Here is a 20,027-nt window from a genome sequence, read left to right as displayed (position 1 = left end):
TGAAGTTAAGCAAGCTCTGGGAGGCAGTGGAGGTCCGAAAAGCCTGACACACTATGGTTTATGAGGTCAAAAAGAGTCAGACACGACTAAACGGCTGAACAACAACAAGGGAATGATAAGCTTTACATTGATTTTGAATGATGTCTCATGGGAGGGAAGGCAAGGCAAGGCATACAATGATTTAAATGGCCGTTGTATAAGGTAACTAGCTTGTTATTTTGTTTTTTGTTTTTTACATATATATTAATATATCATTGCTCTATGATAAGAGTGGCAAGAGGAGGGGATGGGCTGACCTTGTCCCTATGAAAGAACTATGTGAGTTGTGTTGGGTGCATTGAGTGGGGGTCATTGCTAACTGTACTTGTAATATATATGGGGAGGACGTGGAGGTGTTTGAGTGGTAGGTTTGATGTGTTTGAAGGCTTGGTTGGAATTGGATGTGGTTTGGGATGTGTGAGTGGGAGGTTGGGTTAATGTGGACAGGTATGTGGGTGAGAATGCTTATTGAGGGATATGGACATGGGGGATCCTGGGTAGCTAGGCTATTAGCTCAAATTAGTCAGTGTCACCTTTTATATTTTTGCCTTGATAATTTGCTCTTGGTCCAGTAAACAAGCCAATATTCAGTGTATGCCCCCCATCCCCCTCCACACTTTTCTAGATTGGATTCATGTCTCCATCTGGCTTTGTTGCACTTAGGTTTATCTCTCTCTCTCCCTATCACATGATGTTCTTTCCAGTAATGCCCTGTGAAGGTGACAGGTGGAGCTGCAGCTTTGTATGATGCAAGTTGGTATAGGTGATATCTAAGAAAATGTATTGAACACAATTGAATATTCATGCATTGATGGCAATGGTATTACTTTGTAGTGTGGTACTTGCTTGATGAAAAACATGTATCAATGTATGTTCTAAAGACGTTAGATAAGTTCCAGTTGAAGCGCACTGTGGACGTAGCAGATAACAACTGGTCGTACCACTGTCTGTCAAGTATATTTTTGTAACGTTCATCCTCTGTTCTCTTTGTGAATGTACAAATACTGTTTTTTTAAAAAACACCACCAAAGTTGGGAATTTTATGATGTGTTATCAATAAATAAAATGTTTTTTTGTATCTTTATATAAGTGTCTATATTTTCCTATGTTTGGTTGTCGACAAAGTCCCATGAGAGGTCTAAAACCATTTCTATTCAGCTTGCTTTTCAAAATCTCTCCATGTGTAGCACACAATTGGTTTTCCTACTCGGAATTTAAAATATAAGGTTAGGGTTTGGAGAACTTTATTCCGTGTCTCAGAAGTTGCATTAAAGTACTGGTGGAGTTGAGAGACAAGATTCTCAAGACAATAAGGAATAATGGGGCTACTTTTCTGAAGTTGTAATGTACACAGTGGCCCAGGGAATGTATTTCACTTAAAATTTAAAATTAGGAGAGCAGTTTATTGGAAGAAAGAATAAAAATTGCTATACATTTGATAATTGCCCTATATTTCCTTAGCTAGATATTATCACTTAACTAAAAGAGCTTTAACTATGATATTGCGGGGACTAGGAGATGTTGTTACTAGAATTCTGTAATTTTCAGATTACTAGTTATGATCTTTATGAACAACAGGATACATAGCATTTAGGCCCAATTGAAGTCTTTTTTTTTGTTACTTTGTTGCCGTCAGGGTTAAAAGGCCCTACGCTGGCAGCACATTGGAATTCTGGACTGCTGATCAACCAAGCAGCAGTTTGAGTCTCCTGCCGTTGGACACACCACCTTCACAGTGCTCCAATCAAGAGGGTTCATACTCCCTGAGTAGCAATGTTTGAGTGTCTGGATCTCCAGTATGCTGCATGCACAGGGCATTTAAATGCTAGGTACAGCGCAACAGTGCATTTAAAAATAATTCAGGGCTTGATTGCATTACACTAAAAAATAAGGCTTTTTTTGTGCATTATTTCTGCTTTCTAATTATTGTAAAAATTATTTTTTAACTCTAATCAGAAAATGGATGTTTTCATTTGCCACATAGCAGCACTTTTTAGCTTTGAAAGCCAAAAGAGAGCAACTCTAAAACAATGGGGTTGATTTACTAAATGCAAATATTAAATACAGGGAAGCTCTGCTGACTTCCATCTGACTTCTATCATCCAATCATGTGTCAACAAAAATGCAAGAACATGAAGAGAAAGTGGCCGCACACCAAACGATGACTTGATAGTAGTAAAGATTTATTGTACAAATCTGGATACAAGGTACATCATAATGGAAATGGTAGACGCGTTTCATACGAGCAACAGCGTGCTTGTTCACTACTTCGTAGTAAACAAGCACGCTGTTGGTCATGTGAAACGTATCTACCATTTCCATACTGTTGTACCTTGTATTCAGATTTGTACAATAAATCATTGCTACTATCAAGTCATCATTTGGTGTGCGGCCACTTTCTCTTCATGTTTTTGTTACCCGGTGGCGATCCGAGGTCCAGCACCCATGGTGGATTGTGAATATAGATACACCTGAGCGGTGTACATCTTCTTTTCAACAAAAATGCAGGTTTTTTTTTTTTTTTTCTTCGCATGTGATTGGATATTCTTTGTAAAGTGAAGTCTACCTCATTTACTAGCTCTGTAGTAATAACTGCACTTGCAAAGTATGTTTTAGTAAATTACCCCATACATGTCGAGCCTTTAGCTGGTCATATTTTAACACCAATGACAAGGGCACTGACTTGAACCTGCAAGGATGTTATGAACACTGCAATCTGTTATCTCACCAATCAAATATAAAACATGACTTTAAAAAAAAGCTGAATGTTTTGATTGGTATTTAGTAAATGTAAAATTCCACCCACTTCTTATAAATGTATAAGATAATACAATGGTAAATTTTACCAGCAATTAATTAAATCCACAGTCATTTACAAATGATTGTAATGTTTTTGGCCATTTTTAACAATAAATATTCATTCTCTACTTCCGGGGAAAAAAAAAATTCAAATTAGTTTTTTTAAACAAAATAAAACTATAATGAGGTGACGCCGCACACCACTAGCTCAACAGGTGAAGAGATATATGAATGGCCTCCAGCCAAAAAAAAAAAAAAAAAAAATTATAATGGTACTTTTTTTTTTTTTTAAGTAGGTTATGTCTAGGAAAAATAAAACGAATTCCACTAATATGATACAATATATGCTTGATTATTCATTTGCATATATCTAAACTAAATTAATGGAAGACCAGTTGACATTCGCAGTTCTTTTAGGTTGTATACTAAAAAATGAAATAAGAAGCAATACAGGAAAAAAGCATCAGGTTGGAACAACATAAAAAGGTTATTATAATAATAATAATATATATAAATATAAATATATATATATATATATATATATATATTAGGATCATGATAAAGTAAGGATAAACAAAAAATAGGTAAAATTTAAAAATCTAGAATTCTAAGCATATATAGTGATATAATAATATACATCAAGATACATTTTACTTATCATGTCACCATTTTCCCTTACCCTTCCTCTTCTTTTCCTTGGTAAATTTTCATATATATAAATTTTCATATACAAACCACACATATAAATATAGAACTTTTTTGAACTCCTGAAATAAAAAACGACAATAACAATATTTGTAATGTTTTATTTTTATTGTAATTTATATTCAGGCTTCAAAGAGGACCTGGAAAAGAAATTCAGGTTTGTTTTTGTTTTCCTCGGCAATAGCCCAAAGCATTAGTTTATTTTCTTCTGCTTTTATGACATAAATGTTCTCTTTACTCTCCTCTTAGCTGAATGCTTCTCTTAGATGTAATGTTCTTTCTAGAACAGAACTGCATTTAACTGTTTTTCTCTCTAAAAATCTGAATGCACAGTAGGTTTCATTAGGCTTGTATGTAATTAAAATAAAGTGAAAACGCATGGACGTGTGTAAGTGTGGCTAGATATTTTTTCACTGTCTCTCTGTGAAAGTTTGCACTTTCACTCAGTAAACCACCACTGCTATTCCCCATTTTGTCCTGTGGTGCATTTTTTTTTCTGCAATTTTCACCTGTCTTCACGGTACAATTTTATGTGCTCCTTCTATGGTTTTAATGAATGAACTGCATATAAATGAATGAACTATCCACAATTCTCTATGCTATGTTTTCAAAACATTTAGAATGTGGCTGCATTTATCTTTGCATGCAGTTTGCTTTAAGTGCAGTAAATGATTTCAAATATTTCAAGATAAATGAAATTATATGTGTGAATGGACACTGTTTGTTTTTTTTTTTTTTTTTTGCTATTAATTAAACATAAAAAAATATACCTAAAGTGCATCTGTGCCCAGGCTAAGGGGAATAAACTTAAGAATACCTGTAAAGCACTTTTTAAACAAGCCTTCCCTGACTCTTCTAGTTGTATGTACTATGAAGTCATTCATTCTCAAAGATCCTCACAAATCACAACAGACTATTAGGCTGGGTTTCTGTCAGTTTCTAACAGCTTAGAAATACCTGCTGCATGTTTACATTAGCAGGTTGTGCCAATATTCTGCTTCCATAGAAAGCAAAAGAGCTGGAAGCTGTAATTTCAGTGCTGCTTTTGTGCAATTTGAAGATGGATTTCTCCACAATTTGTTTAACCTACACATGTATGCCAGAGCTTGTTTAAAGTGCTTTTAATGTTTGTTCAGAATATTTAAATATTGTAATGGGCATGGTCTGGTCACAGGTGCACTTTACGGAAAGCACTGAGTTCAATATCCCACTTTGTCCTTACCAGGGCTTTTTTTCTCAGAGAATAGGTGCAGAAACCCCCCCTTCTAAGTTACTTTGTGTCTCCGCCCCCCCACCCACCTCTGAACACTAACCCTTGGTTCTACCCCTACCCCCCTCCGAGCACTGACCCTTGGTTCCATCCCTACCCAGCTTCCAGTACAGCCCCTTGTAGAGAATATAAAGCCAAGTATAATTTTGTATTGGAATGTATGGAATTTGGTTATGATAACAAGAAAAGCAATAAAATAGATCCCCCACAGCCAGAAGCAATATACCCCCCCCCCCCCAGCAGCAATAGACCCCTAGCAGCAGCAAAAGATCTCACGGCAGCCAGCATCAATAGACTCTCTAGCAGCCAGCAACAGTAGACCCCCTCCCTGAACAGTAGATCCCTTCCAGCAACAATTAACCCCCAGTATCAAAAGATCCTCCACTAGCAACAATATATTGCCATGCAAAAATAGACCCCCTCCAGCAACAATCGATCCCCGAGCAGCCAGCATCAGTAGACCTTCCAGCACCCCCTGGAGGTGCCGGAACTGCATTCCCCCGCGTTCCTACTGAAGAAAAGCCCTGGTCCTTACCGTGCCCCCCCCCCCCCCCCAGATTTAGAGCTTCTGATTTATAAGGAATATTTGTTAAAATAGAAGTATGGGGTTTGGAGTTTTTTGCAGATTTATACTTATCTAGGTGGATGCAGCATCAATTTGATGCTGTATCTGTCCCCTGTTGGCTCTAGGACTGAGGAATCTTAACACCGCAGATCGCTCGGTTCTTACAGCTCCCTGAGCAAAAAGCTGGTGACTGCTCTACCCCTTCCTCACTCACTGAAGTGCTGGGGTGCCAGTCCAAGCATGTGGGCAGATCCTGACCCTCGATCGGGTCTCAGCAGGCAGCGGACTTCAGCTTGCTGTCTGCTGAAAATTTGGAGTTTGGAGTTTTTGCAGATTTATACTTATCTAGGTAGATGCAGCATCAATTTGATGCTGTACCTGTCCCCTGTCGGCTCTAGGACTGAGGATTCTAACACCGCAGATCGCTCAGTTCTTACAGCTCCCTGAGCAGAGAGCTGGTGACTGCTCTACCCCCTCCTCACTCACTATAGTGCTGAGGGAATGCCAGTCCAAGCATGTGGGCCGATCCTGACCCTCGATCGGCTCTGTGACATTAGCAGACAGCGGACTTCAGCTTGCTGTCTGCTGAAAATGGGTCACAGGAGTGCAGAATGAACAGCACTCCTGTGATCCACAGGAGAAGTACAGCCATACAAGCTATAGCTGTGCTTTTGCTTTAAATCCTGGATTCATTCCAATTAGGGATTTCAGAGGAAGTCTCTCACTGTCATATTTTATGAAAACAATAAAGTTAAGAAGCTAGCAACCATAGTAGGTAGCAAGGGTAGATCTGGGTCTTAGCTGACTTATCTGTTCTGAAAAACATTAATATATTTTCAGAACAACCCTGTACTCTAAAGTTTTGATGGCAGGTTTACTTTACAATGTTAAAGTGAAGCTTCACCCTAAAAGGAAAGTTCCACTTTTTGATCCCCCCCCAATACTTTTGGACTTTTTTTGGGGGGGGGGGGGGGGTAGGAATAAGTACCTAGTTTTGGCAGATACCTGCTCCCTCTTCCAATCGGATCACCTAGGCGATTCCACTGGGTGTGCAACCCCTCCCCCCTGTCTGCAACCTCTTTGGACAAGCCACAGTTCCTAGGAGGCTGCGGGACCATTCACACTGTGGCTTGTGCATTCATTATAGGAAGTCAGCTGTTAAGACGCAAGAAATCACAGCCAGCTTCCCACATTAAATATGCCAATGCCAGGTACGCCAAGACCAGCGAAGAACTGGTCTGGGTAAGGCTGGCGCTAGATCCATGGACAGTTAAATGTCCTTTTATTAAAAGTCAGCAGCTATAGTATTTGTTGCTGCAGATTTTTTTTATTTATTTATTTACAGTATTTATTTTTTTCAAACAAGTTTAAGGCTACATTCACACCTGAGCGTAGCGTTTTCGCGTGTTTTTACCGCGATTTTACCATGATTTTACCGCGATTTTACCGCGATTTTTACCGCGATTTACAGGCGTTTTTACAGGCGTTTTTTGTGCAGGCGTTTTTAGATTGAATAGAAACCAATGGAAAACGCCTGTAATCTGCCCAAAAAGAAGCTCATGTACTTTTTTGAGCGTTGGGCGTTTTGCTTACAGCGTCAAAACGCTCAGATGTGAACAGGGGCCATTGAAATGAATAGGATTTTTCTTGTTGGGCGTTTTGAGAGCTGATCCTAGAGCAGAAAAACTCCCCAAAAACGCCCCAAAACACCTAGATGTGAACGGAGCCTAAGGCTCCGTTCACATGTCAGCGTATGGATCGCGGGCAGAACCACCGCAGTTCCGCCCGCGATCCGGAGATTATTGCAAATCGCGGGACGCCTGTGCGTTGCCCATTGATTTGCAATAGCCCCCCAACCGCTGAGCGATGTTGCTGCAATTTCCGCCTGCCGAATCGCGGTAACATCGCGCAAAAAAAAATCGCGGGACGCATTACGACCAAAAAGTACAAGAGCTTCTTTGGAGCGTATTGCGTCCCGCGATTTTTTTTGCGCGATGTTACCGCGATTCGGCAGGCGGAAATCGCGGCAACATCGCTCAGCGTTTGGGGGGATATTGCAAATCAATGGGCAACGCACAGGCGTCCCGTGATTTGCAATAATCTCCGGATAGCGGGCGGAACCGCGGCGGTTCTGCCCGCGATCCATACGCTGACATGTGAACGGAACCTTAGATCTTCTTTTATTTGTATTTATTTCAACACTTGCAGCTGCAACCATGATCCTGGTATCATTTTTTAGAGCCAGCAATTGACTTTTCAGTGAAAGTGATTCAAGCGGCTATATAGTTTCCCGATCATTTTTTACAGCGCATGGAAAGGGAGCCTCCCTCCCTCCACAGTTCCAGGGCTCTCCTGTTCAATCGGGAAGCCCAGGACCGCTGTCAGTTGGACTGTGCACTGAGGTGGAGGAGTACCATCCATTGCTCCCTCTCCTCTGTGATGAATAATGCCGAGAGTGATGAGGATTTTGTCACTGAAACCTGGTCAGTACTGCCTTGGAGGTTAACCGATCCCTCAGTCAAGAGTTTGTGCCTGCCTAAGCTTTCACCCCAGTAAAGGTGAATGAAATATGTAAAAAATAGTGAAATAGATTTAAATCTAAAAAACGTAAAGCACCTCAGTGCTCAAGGCAACAAGACAAGCATACTCAAATTCAAACACGCTTATAGGTCCCGCATGCATATGTACACAGTAATTGCACCACACATATGAGGTATAGCCTCGAACGTCAGTGTAAGTAATCATTCTAGTGCCAGATCTCCTATTTAACTCTAAACCGGTAACCTGTAAAGACTTTTGCGTTGCCTATGGATAATTTAAGATACCGTAGTTTGTTGCTCTTTGACAGGTGTGCTCAATTTTAAAACTTGGCGTGTCTGGTATCTATTTGCCTCGATGCAAGATCATCTTTTATATTTTACCAAAATAATAAGCATTATATTGGGGTTGTGTGCACAAAAATACATTCAAGCATATTTTTTCATGAAAAGTTGCATTTGATAAATAGCTGCGCAAATATCGGGCGACATATAACAATTGCATCCACCGCAATTTTATTCCCTCAGGTCTTTGCTTTCAGAAAATATATAATGGTTGGCGGTTCTTAGTAATTTTCTAGCAAAAAAAAAATGTATGTGACCTTTTTAAAATTGCCCGGGCAGCAAGTGGTTAATAATAGCAAATATACATTGAGTGTTAGATTGGAAGGCCCTTGGACCTACCAGGGTAAGATAGTCAAAAAATGTATGTATATAAATCATCATCAATACAGGGCGATGTAGACTCATACATGTAAAAACAGGAATAGATGGCTCCCCTCATAACTGGGTCCTTCCAGCAATGTCCAATACTGCAGGGCATACAGTTTTTATATATATGGTAAAGTGGTTGTAAACCTCAGACATGAAATATGAACATGGCATATCCCCATATAGTGTGTACTTGTCTCAATAAGAAGCAATAAGTGTTACTTCTGTCTGCTGCTTAGTTCCTCCGCTATCAACATGAATTACTTCTGACAAGTTTTCCTGACACCAAGAGAAAAAAGGTGACAGGGGAGGGAGATCCAGCTGATTGACAGCCTTGACTCTGTTCCTGTTAGCTGTGTGGAGGGGTTGTGTCCCTTCCCTTCAATCAGCTCTTAAAGCTCCTCCTCACTGAGCTCTGCAGAGTCTAACTTCAGCTCTCCGCCCCCTTCTTTCTGAACTCTCAGACAAGCTTTATAATTCAGCACTTTAAACAGATGTAGAGAACAGAGGGCTACAGATAGACAAGTACAAATTATGTAGGAGAATTTGTTTTTTCTCTGTGTACCACCTGAGGCCAGTCGTTTCACTGGATATATGTAAGGTTTACCACAACTTTAAGTAACATTTCATCAGCCAGCATTCCTGGAAATAGCTCTATTAAAAGCAAGATTACAGCATGCCTATGCATTTGGACAACTTTCTTTACTCATCCCAATATTTAATAACCAGCTTATTAATGCAGTAACAACAGGACTTTTAGTACCCTTCCTATTACAAATTAATGTCTAATTCTTGGCTTATGCGAACAAGGAAATAATCTATTCATAAACTGCAATATATGAATGAACACCTTATCATATATACAGATATGAAGTCACATGTAAAATATAGATGTCTCCCCACTATAATTTAGGTACAGTAATGCTGAATATGGGTACTATTACTGAGGACAATAGGCTGATCTGCATAAGAATGTTGGGATTTTTAGATGGATTGGTAATGGAGCTATGTTTGGAGGTGTCAGCTATTTCAGTCTAACATTAGTGCCATCCTGTCAATTAAACAAGTATAATTTAAAAATAACTCTTCGTTCAGGATATCCCTAATGGCAAACAAGACCAAAGTCACCTCCCTGCATAACCACAATATAATGTTTGCAAAATATAGAAAACAACTATAAATTCTACATATTGAAAGGAGAAACCTAGCCAAAGCTATTTTATATATACTCCTGTGACCCTGTTTTCAGCCTCCAGTGGGCATTAGCCAGTACAGGCTCAGGAAAGTTCCCAACTTTAAAGTCAGGATCCACCCAGATTTATAAACCACCAATGACACACAATGTATATGTGCTAAAACACGCTTGCAAAAATAATCACCATTAATAATACTATAATAAATGTTTGTGTCAATTAATATATAAAGTGCTCAGTCCCTATAATACTGGTATTTAAATCCGAAATGAAAGTCCATTCAACATAATGTGAAAAGGTCCATTCAATAAAGTGTAAAGAAATGTACTGTGGCGTGTCCCCCAAAATAGTGCCCTCTGGTGCTGCTGTGTCACCACATGCTCAAGTGAAAGACTGTACTCACCAGATGTTGTTGACCCATTTGTTATAGAAAAAAAAGGTCAGTCGTGCTTGTTGGTCACACAAGGACTAGAGTTGCCTGGTATCCTCTCCTCGTGATGGTGTGATTCAGTGGTTCCAGTGGCAAATCAACCAATTGATTAGATGTTTAAATGAATCAGTCTGGCAGAACCACAGAAGTATTGTGCTCTTAATCATGCAGATGCTGTTTCTTCACTCATCTGAATCCACCTTCTGAATGATTTAGAGCACAATACTTCTGTTTCTCTGCCAGACTGATTCATCTAAACATCTAATATATATACAGTATCTCACAAAAGTGAGTACACCCCTCACATTTTTGTAAATATTTTATTATATCTTTTCATGTGACAACACTGAAGAAATGACACTTTGCTACAATGTTAAGTAGTGAGTGTACAGCTTGTATAGAAGTGTAAATTTTCTGTCTCCACAAAATAACTCAACACCCAGCCATTAATGTCTAAAACGTCCAAATTGGGCGAAAAGTGTCAATAGTTTGTGTGGCCACAAATATTTTCCAGCACTGCATAACCCTCTTGGGCATGGAGTTCACTAGAGCTTCACAGGTTGCCACTGGAGTCCTCTTCCACTCCTCCATGACGACATCACGGAGCTGGTGGATGTTTAGAGACCTTGCTTTCCTCCAACTTCCATTTGAGGATGCCCCACAGATGCTCAATAGGGTTTAGGTCTGGAGACATGTTTGGCCAGTCCATTACCTTTACCCTCAGCTTCTTTAGCAAGGCAGTGGTCGTCTTAGAGGTATGTTTGGGGTCTCTATCATGTTGGAATACTGCCCTGCGGCCCAGTCTCCTAACAGAGGGGGATCATGCTCTTCTTCAGCATGTCACAGTACATGTTGGCATTCATGGTTCCCACAATGAACTGTAGCTCCCCAGTGCTGGCAGCACTCATGCAGCTGCACCACCATGCAGACCAATTTTATGCAGTGTGCGGCATATGGTCTGAGCACTGACAGGCTGACCCTCCATTCCTTAAACCTCTGCAGAATTCCTGGCAGCACTCATACGTCTATTTCCCAAAGACGTCTGATGAGACCAAGATAAACTTATTTGGTTCAGATGGTGTCAAGCGTGTGTGGCGGAAACCAGGTGAGGGGTACAAAGACATATGTGTCTTTCCTACAGTCAAGTATGGTGGTGGGAGTATCATGGTCTGGGGTTGCATGAGTGCTGCTGGCACTGGGGAGCTACAGTTCATTGAGGGAACCATGAATGCCAACATGTACTGTGACATACTGAAGCAGAGCATGATCCCCTTCCTTTGGAGACGGGGCAGCAGGGCAGTGTTCCAACATAACGACCCCAAACACACCTCCAAGATGACCACTGCCTTGCTAAAGAAGCTGAGGGTAAAGATGATGGACTGGCCAAGCATGTCTCCCGACCTAAACCCCATTGAGCATCTGTGGGGCATCCTCAAAGGGAAGGTGGAGGAGTACAAGGTCTCTAAAATCCACCAGCTCTGTGATGTCATCATAGAGGAGTGGAAGAGGACTCCAGTGGCAACCTGTGAAGCTCTGGTGAACTCCATGCCCAAGAGGGTTAAGGCAGTGCTGGAAAATAATGGTGGCCACACAAAATATTGACACTTTTGGCCCAATTTGGACATTTTCACTTAGGGGTGTACTCACTTTTGTTGCCAGTGTTTTAGACATTAATGACTGTGTGTTGAGTTATAATGAGGGGACAGCAAATGTACACTGTTATACAAGCTGTACACTCACTACTTTAGATTGTAGAAAAGTGTAATTTCTTCAGTGCTACATAAAAAGATATAATAAAATATTTATAGAAATGTGAGGGGGGTGTACCCACTTTTGTGAGATACTTTGTGTGTGTGTGTATATGTGTGTGTGTGTATATATATATATATATATATATATACATACATTATGCATTCATAACAAACAGGTCGATGGGTTAATATTATTAGGAAAGCCTTGCACCATTTGAGTCTTGGCAGACTACCACATTGAGATGTTTCAGTCTCTGATAGGACATAGGGAGGAGGAGGGGATGTGTACCTCCTCTGAGTCATACAAGGATATTTTTAGCTGTAAGAAAAAGCCTTCCCAGGAAATAGGGCTTGAATAGAACTTACTGCATGTTCTCTGCAAGTGGTAAATATTAAATATTTATAAGCAATATTGCATTAATATATATTTATCTGGTTAAAATACAATGCATTAAAAAACAATAATCCCTTTAATTATTCATACCGAGCTATTTTTCAATGAACGCGAGTTAAAACATTTTGATTGACAACATAAAGTATATTTATGCATACAATCAAAATGCCATAATAACTTTTGCCATAAAACTCATAAAGTCTCTTTTGTCAGTTTTTTCTCTAGGTTATTCATTGATGAATTAATTAGGTTGTCTATACTCTCTAAGTACATGGTTAGCTAGAATAAATAAAACTGCCTCTTCTCCAAAAGTAAAAATATATGCTATAGTATATTTTTTGGCAAACACACGTTTTGTTTTTTGTGTTTTTTTTTTTTATAATTTACCTGACAGTAATTTGTGATGTCAGTTTAGGTTTTTTACTTGTTTGCTGTTCCATGTTTTGATGACTGTTTTTCATATGGGGATCAACCTTCTTTAAAAACTGTTGACTTAAAGGGAAACATGTGGCTTGTTCATGGAGATCAAAATAGGTTTACTTTAATGCCCCTTGGCCGGCAGTACAGTATATACTTAATTTTCCTTTATTCCCACACCGCACTACTTTGTTCAGCCGACAAGTGTGGGAAAAGAAAGCCCTGTGTAAGCTTTGAGATATTCTAGTCAGAGCTTACAAGGGGCTGCTGAAGAACATGGGGGTGGGAGTAATTAACCACTTTACCACCGGAGGATTTTGCTGTCTTCCGTCCAGGCCACTTTTTGCGATTCGGCGCTGTGCGACTTCAACTGACAATTGCGCGGTCGTGCGACGCCGTACCCAAACGAAATTTACGTCATTTTTTTCCCACAAACAGAGCTTTCTTTTGGTGGTATTTGATCACCTGTGCGATTTTTACTTTTTGCGCTATAAACAAAAAAAGAGCGTTTATTTTGAACAAATAACAATATTTTTAACATTTTTTTATATGAAATTCCCCCCAAAAAAGATGTAAAAACCAATTTTTTTAAAAAATGTTGGCCAATTTGTTTTATGCTACATATGTTTGGTAAAAAAAATCGCAATAAGCGTATTTTGATTGGTTTGCGCAAAAGTTATTGCGTTTACTAACAAAGGGAAAGATTTCTGTCATTTTTGGTGTTTTTTTTTTTAACGCGTAATGGCGGCGATCTGCGATTTTTTTTGCGGGACTGCGACATTGCGGCGGACAGATCGGACCCTTGACTGACATTTTTGACACTTTTGGGGGTACCAGTGACATTACTGCAGTAATCAGTGCTATATATATGCACTGTTACTGTAAAAATGACACTGGCAGGGAAGGGGTTAATTTTATTGGAGAGGGAGGGGTTAATGTATGCCTGGTGCTTACTGACGTGTAGGGGGGGAGGTGACTGTGTGAGTCATGGACAGATCGGATGTCCAGCTATGCTGAACAGTCCGATCTGTCACTCCCTGTCACTATGGAGATCCGCCCGCTGTGTTTACACACAGCGGGCGGATCTCCAGACTCGATCCCCGACGATCGGGTAAGAGCAGCGGCGATCGCCGCTGCTCCTCCCCTGGCCCGACTCCCGCTGTGAATGAAAACAGCGGGAGCGAGCCTCCGGCGGCGCGCAAGCGCCGCCCAGAAGGGGGAGTGTCTGACGACGTTAATACTACGTCGTCAGACGATAACGAGCCACTCTGCCGCAGTAGTATTACTGTGAGCGGTTCTAAAGTGGTTAAAATAAACTTGTTGTTTTGCCCTACACTAAAGCACAGGTTTGCCATATGCTCAGTTATTTGTATAACCTGGCTGTTCTAGCCCCTGATTTAAACTTCACTTTTCATTATCAAATCATCTGTGTACTTCAAGAGGGCAGTAATAACGCAAAGTGAAGAGTTCTCATAGTTGCAAAGAAAGATTGCCTAATTTATTAAAAATCTATTCCTTCATGCTGGATGAATCTGTTTAGTGGCAAAAAGTATAGAAAGTAAAAGCACTATGTGTGCACCACTGTCAGCATTAGGCAAGCATCACAATGCATGCCACCACTCCTGCCAGTCATGAGAATGGATGAATATATCCATGCCTTTAATTCTCATGCAGATATTTGACCCATCTATGGCTAGATCTTGGCCTCTATGAATAAGCCCTCAAAAGGGCGAAATGTCTGAATTTGCAGCATGGTGGAGAACAGCAGCTGAAGCCATCTTTTTCCCTATCTCATTCATAGCTACATAGTTAGTCAGGTTGAAAAAAGACACAAGTCCATCTGGCTCAGCCATTAAAGAAAAAAAAAAACAGTAAAGAAAACACAACCATATAATCCCATATAAACAATCCTATATCCGCAGTTGATCCAGAGGAAGGCGAAAAAACCCCAGCAAAGCATGGTCCAATTTGCTACAGCGGGGAAAACATTTCTTCCTGATCCCCCAAGAGGCATTAGCTTCCTTGGATCAACTTTACCTATAAATATTAGTACCCAGTTATATTATTTACACCTAGGTAAGAATCCAGCAATCTAGTGAGCTGGCCAGAACCACCTTTGGAGGTAGTCTATTTATTTCACATTTTCACAGCTTTTACTGTGAAGAAACCTTTCCGTATTTGGAGACAATCTTTTTTTCCTCTAGACATAAAGAGTCCCCCCCCCTTGTTCTCTGTGATGACTTAAAAGTAAATAACTCAACACCAATTTCACTGTATGGACCCCTTATGTATTTATACATGTTGATCATATCCCCCTTAATCTCCTCTTCTCAAAAGAGAATAAATTCAGTTCCTCTAATCTTTCCGCATAGCTGAGCTTCTCCATGCCTCTAATCATTTTGATTGCCCTTCTTTGCACTTTCTCCAGTTCCCCGATATCTTTTTAAGAACTGGTGCCCAAAACTGAACTGCATATTCCAGATGAGGTATTACTAATGATTTGTACAGGGGCAAAATTATATCTCTTGCTCTCTGAAGTCCATGCCTCTGTTAATACATTGCTTTCTTTGGAAACCACAGCATGGCATTGCATGCTATTATTAAGCTTATGATCTACCATTTCACATTTAAGCAACAGGTATTTAATGTCTGAGTGCAGATGACCACCATTTTGTTGTAGATCTTGGCCATCTTCCATTCAAAAAGTGTAACTCATATATTATATAGTTTCGTTACACACAGAGTGCTATATTTCAAGCATTTCTTTCTTTTAAGTTTGATGACTATGGCTTACAGCTAGTGAAAACCCAAAATTCAGTATCTCCAAAAATTAGAATATTACATTAAACCAATAAAAAAAATGATTTTTAATACAGAAATGTTGGCTTACTGACAAGTATGTCCATGCACAGTATAGTATGCACTCAGTTACTTGGCTGGGGCTCCTTTTACATGAATTACTGCATCAATGTGGCGTGGCATGGAGGTGATCAGTCTGTGGTACTGCTGAGGTAAAATAGAAGCCCAGGTTGCTCTTTTACCTGCCTTCAGCTCATCTGCATTTTTCGGTCTGCTGTCTTTCATCTTCCTCTTGATTATACCCCACAGATTCTGTATGGGGTTTAGGTCAAGGTATTGGTACTTTTGGCAGTGTGGGCAGGTGCCAAGTCCTGCTGGAAAATTAAATCACAATTACTGACTGTGTAAACTTTACACTAGACCTCATACTACTTAGATTCCGTGCCTCTCCACTCTTCCTCCAGACTCTGGGACCTTGATTTCAAAAATGTACTTTCACCCGAAAAGAGGACTTTGGACCACTGTCCACTGGCAACCGTTCAGTCCTTTTTCTCCTTAGCCCAGGTAAGATACTTCTGACGTTGTCTCTGGTTCAAGAGTGGCTTGACACAAGAAATGCGACAGTTGTAGCCCATGTCCTGGATACGTTTGTGTGTGGTTGCTCTTGAAGCACTGACACCAGCCATAGTCCACTCCTCGTGAATCTCTCCCAAATTCCTGAATGGCCTTTGCTTCACAATCCTCTTAAGGCTGCAATTATCCCTGTTGCTTGTGCAACTTTTTCTACCACACTTTTTCCTTCCACTCAACTTTCAGTTAATGTGCTTGGATACAGCACTCTGTAAACAGCCGGCTTCTTTAGCAATGGCCTTTTGTGACTTACCCTCATTGTGGAGGGTGACAATGACTGTCTTCTGGACAACTGTCAAGTCAGCAATCTTCTCCATGATTGTTTAACCTACTGAACCAGACTGAGAGAACCATTTAAAGGCTCAGAAAACCATTACAGGTGTTTTGAGTTAATTAACTGATTAGAGTGTGACACCATGAGTCTACAATATTGAACTTTTTCACAATATTCTAATTCTCTGAGTTGCTGAATTTTTGGTTTTCACTAGCTGTAAGCCATAATCATTAAAATTAAAAAGACATTATTGAAATATATCACTCTGAGTGTAATGAATCTATATAATATGAGTTTCACTTTTTGAATTGAATTACTGAAACAAAATGTATTTTTTGATGGTATTCTAATTTTTTGAGATGCACCTGTATATGTTCAGTAGAAAAGGAGCTTTCTTTGAAACGGTCAGAGCTTTATTGTGCTGAATTTAACTTTCTTGCCAAAAGCCTCGAGCAGTTAAATGTTACGCAGCCTATAGGGACAGTATAACATTTTGAGTAAAGGTTCTGTTCACTCTGTACAATGGAGAAAACAAACATTTTACAAAGTTCCATCGCTTTACAGCTCAAGGCTTTTGCTAAATAAACAGAGAGAGGGCATTTCCATTAGGTGTGTCAAACATGCAGGTAGGTTGTTGGAGACAATCCGTGCCTCCTGTCCACATACTAGTGCCACTTAGGGCAAGGAAAACCTGCGAATCCCACCTTCTGAAACTCACCTGATGAGCTGTATATCTGAAAGGTTTGCTATAATATTGCCTTTAGTTTCCATTAACTGATTCCTATTGAAACACAGAGTTGTTATAAGCTGGTCCAATTACTGGGCACCAGACAGGAGTAGAAGTTAAATAAATTTTCAAATTGAGTAGGATTTTGGGAGCTGCATTGAGTTTTTACATTATCTCTAACCTATATTAGTAGCCTCTTGTATATACTTTTATTTAAAGTGAACCTATCAAAACTGGAAGTTCTAAAATACTGCTAAAGTACTTGCACATTGAGGTACCTGTGATTACTTTAGGTTACCTTTAGATCTGTTTCTCTGCTTTTGTGGAGCCCTCAAATTCTGTCTATATTGCCCCTACCAATGTTAAGCTTGCTTCTAACCAATCAACAGTTCCATGCTAGAATCTCTGTTGCCCATTGTGTGGCAGTGGGCTCTTGAATTGCACGGAGAGGCTTAGTGCAAATTTGAAGTTAAGTTGAGAAACCGAATATAGATTTGAAAATACATGTTTATGCTTCATAGAGTAAAGTGAGCTTGCTACTTAGAGCAGTAAAGGTAGATCAGTTTTACTTTCAACTTATACCAAAATGTATGCAATCACAGTAAAGACAGATTCCTGATAATAGCCCAAAATCCTTTTAATTCTTGCCTAGCTTCAAATTTGGTTTATTATTTTAACATATTTAATCAATTACATTTTGGTAACCATGAACATTTTTCTAATATTTCTGCATTTATTGGCACTAGTGTTTACTATGTCTTTATCTTAATCTGCGTACCTCTATCTCTCCTCTCATTATGTATCTTTTTTTGTTTTGGATTTTTTTGTCAGACTATAGAAAATGTTTTGTCTCCCCTATTGCTTTACCTCCTATAAGCAATGCGTGGTTTGTACTTGAAAGAATTCTGTCTTAGTTTTTTGTGAGCCAACAATTCAAACCTTACAAAGCAATAATACAGCACATCTGGATGCCAGTTACTAGCAAATGTCGTGTTTTCCTGTTGATTACTGCAGTTACCGAATTTTACTATGCCTTAGTGAAATTTGGAAAGGTTTGCACCCAGCTAGCTAATAATGTTTTAGTGTGTGTGCATCTAGCAAATATGCATGCTTACACCTGACATATTTGCTGAATAAACATTCCAAGTCTAGTAATGATTCTATGGCCAACTATAGATCATTATGGAATGGCAAGTTTCCTGAAGTAGTAAATTGTGGCCTAAATATGTTATTGTTTTTCCAAAGTGGTCATTTTTTTGATTTAAGCAAAATAATTAAAATATAATGTTGTATTCCAACAGGGAAGAAGAACTCTATTCTTCAGCAGCGGTTTCAAAAGGAGCTCAACACAGGAGTATTCAACAACCAGGAGAGCGAGATACTGAATCAAATCGTGAAACAGGACAGGGAGATGATAGAGGGAGCTCCCTCAGTTAGCTACCAGCAACTTCCAGCTCTGAATTCTAGTACCAGCTCATCACTGAGAATGAGGACCCAATCTCCCCCTGTTTATACTGCTAACAGCCTGTCTCATGGGAATCTACAATCTCCCACACCAAGTCCCCAGACACCACAACAAGCAGCTATGTTTTCACCATCTTTCTCAACAGCTGCTTGTAGTCCTTCAGTACAGAGTCCACTGGCAGGCCGAACATTTCAATACAGTTCCCCCACTGCTTCTCAACTTTCATTATTACAGCATCAGCAACAGCAGCAGCAGCAGCAGCAACAACAACAGCGGCAATCAATATCCGGTTCAACATCTGTCAATGAAGCCCACAAGAGCACTCAAGCTCTACCAAACTCTAACCTAACAAGAGAAGTGAGGCCTCTCTCTGCTTCGCAGCCTTCTTTGCCCCATGAGATCTCTCCTCTAGTGACTAAGCCACACCCAACTGTAGGGGAGTCATTGGCTTCTCTACCACAACCAGTATCCAATGTGCAGCCTTCAGGTGCTCAATCTGGAAGCCGGAGCAATGTCCCTCCTCGGGTGGCCCTGTTTCGACAGATGTCTTCAGGAGCTTTACCTCCTGCTAGGGCTGGGGCACCAGCCCAACCATCCACATCATCCCCAGCTCCCAGCAAGGATTCTACCACAGGACCAACTACAGACACAGACACAGACAAACCACGTTATGCTTCAAATTTATGATGCCTCTTATCTGTACATAAAGACAGCTCTGAATTAAACTGAAAACATCCCAAAAAAACAGTTTTAATCTATAGAATTCTAATATCTATTACGAAGAAATAACTTAGATGGCTCAACCGTACATAAAGAATGTAAAGAAAAAAAAAAAGAAAAAAAAAATATATGAACTGATTAGCACTAAAACTACTATGAATATACATTCATATACATATATGTGTCTTCCTTTATTTTAAACATTAAAAACATTTTTTGTAACATTTTTTTTCTCTTTGAGTAGACATTTTCAATTCATTCTTCTTAATTTTCCTAATTACCAGAAGGGAATTACATTTACATACAACTAGCAATTACTATCATTCAAAATGACTGATACTTATTATTTTTTTTTCCTCATCTTGTACATTTTAATGTCACAGAAAAATGAATGCATAATATAACATCGTAGATCAGTGCCTGTCCATCCTTTAATATAGCACATGTGTTACTGCTAGATTAGGTTTAACAATTACCATCTGCTACATGTTATCATTAAACCTAAATAGTGCATATTTGCCTACAGATCAAAAATTGTAACCCAAATGGCTTGAACTCTGATCTCTCCAGCTCTCCACTTGAATACCATATTTTTGCTCAG

The 20,027-nt window shown here is 39.7% G+C and overlaps 1 protein-coding gene across 2 annotated transcripts in view; it reads left to right on the top strand.

Moving 5' to 3' along the window:
- Nucleotides 1-19,549, top strand: part of HCN1 (hyperpolarization activated cyclic nucleotide gated potassium channel 1) — a 716,856-nt gene extending 697,307 nt beyond the window's left edge. The window contains exons 8-9 of one of the 2 annotated variants that reach the window (XM_082252548.1): nt 3,670-3,700; nt 18,543-18,815. In XM_082252548.1, coding sequence (XP_082108674.1) covers nt 3,670-3,700; nt 18,543-18,678 — 167 coding nt within the window. In that variant the 3' untranslated portion in view covers nt 18,679-18,815. Of the gene's footprint in view, nt 1-3,669; nt 3,701-18,542 lie in introns of both variants that reach the window. The other variant, XM_082252547.1, reaches the window with a different exon arrangement.
- The last annotated feature ends 478 nt before the right edge of the window (nt 19,550-20,027 follow it).

The sequence above is a fragment of the Pelophylax lessonae genome (genome assembly GCF_965119305.1).
Source record: "Pelophylax lessonae genome assembly, chromosome: 1".
NCBI classification, from domain to species: domain Eukaryota; kingdom Metazoa; phylum Chordata; class Amphibia; order Anura; family Ranidae; genus Pelophylax; species Pelophylax lessonae.
This window is presented reverse-complemented; position numbering and strand designations above follow the sequence as displayed.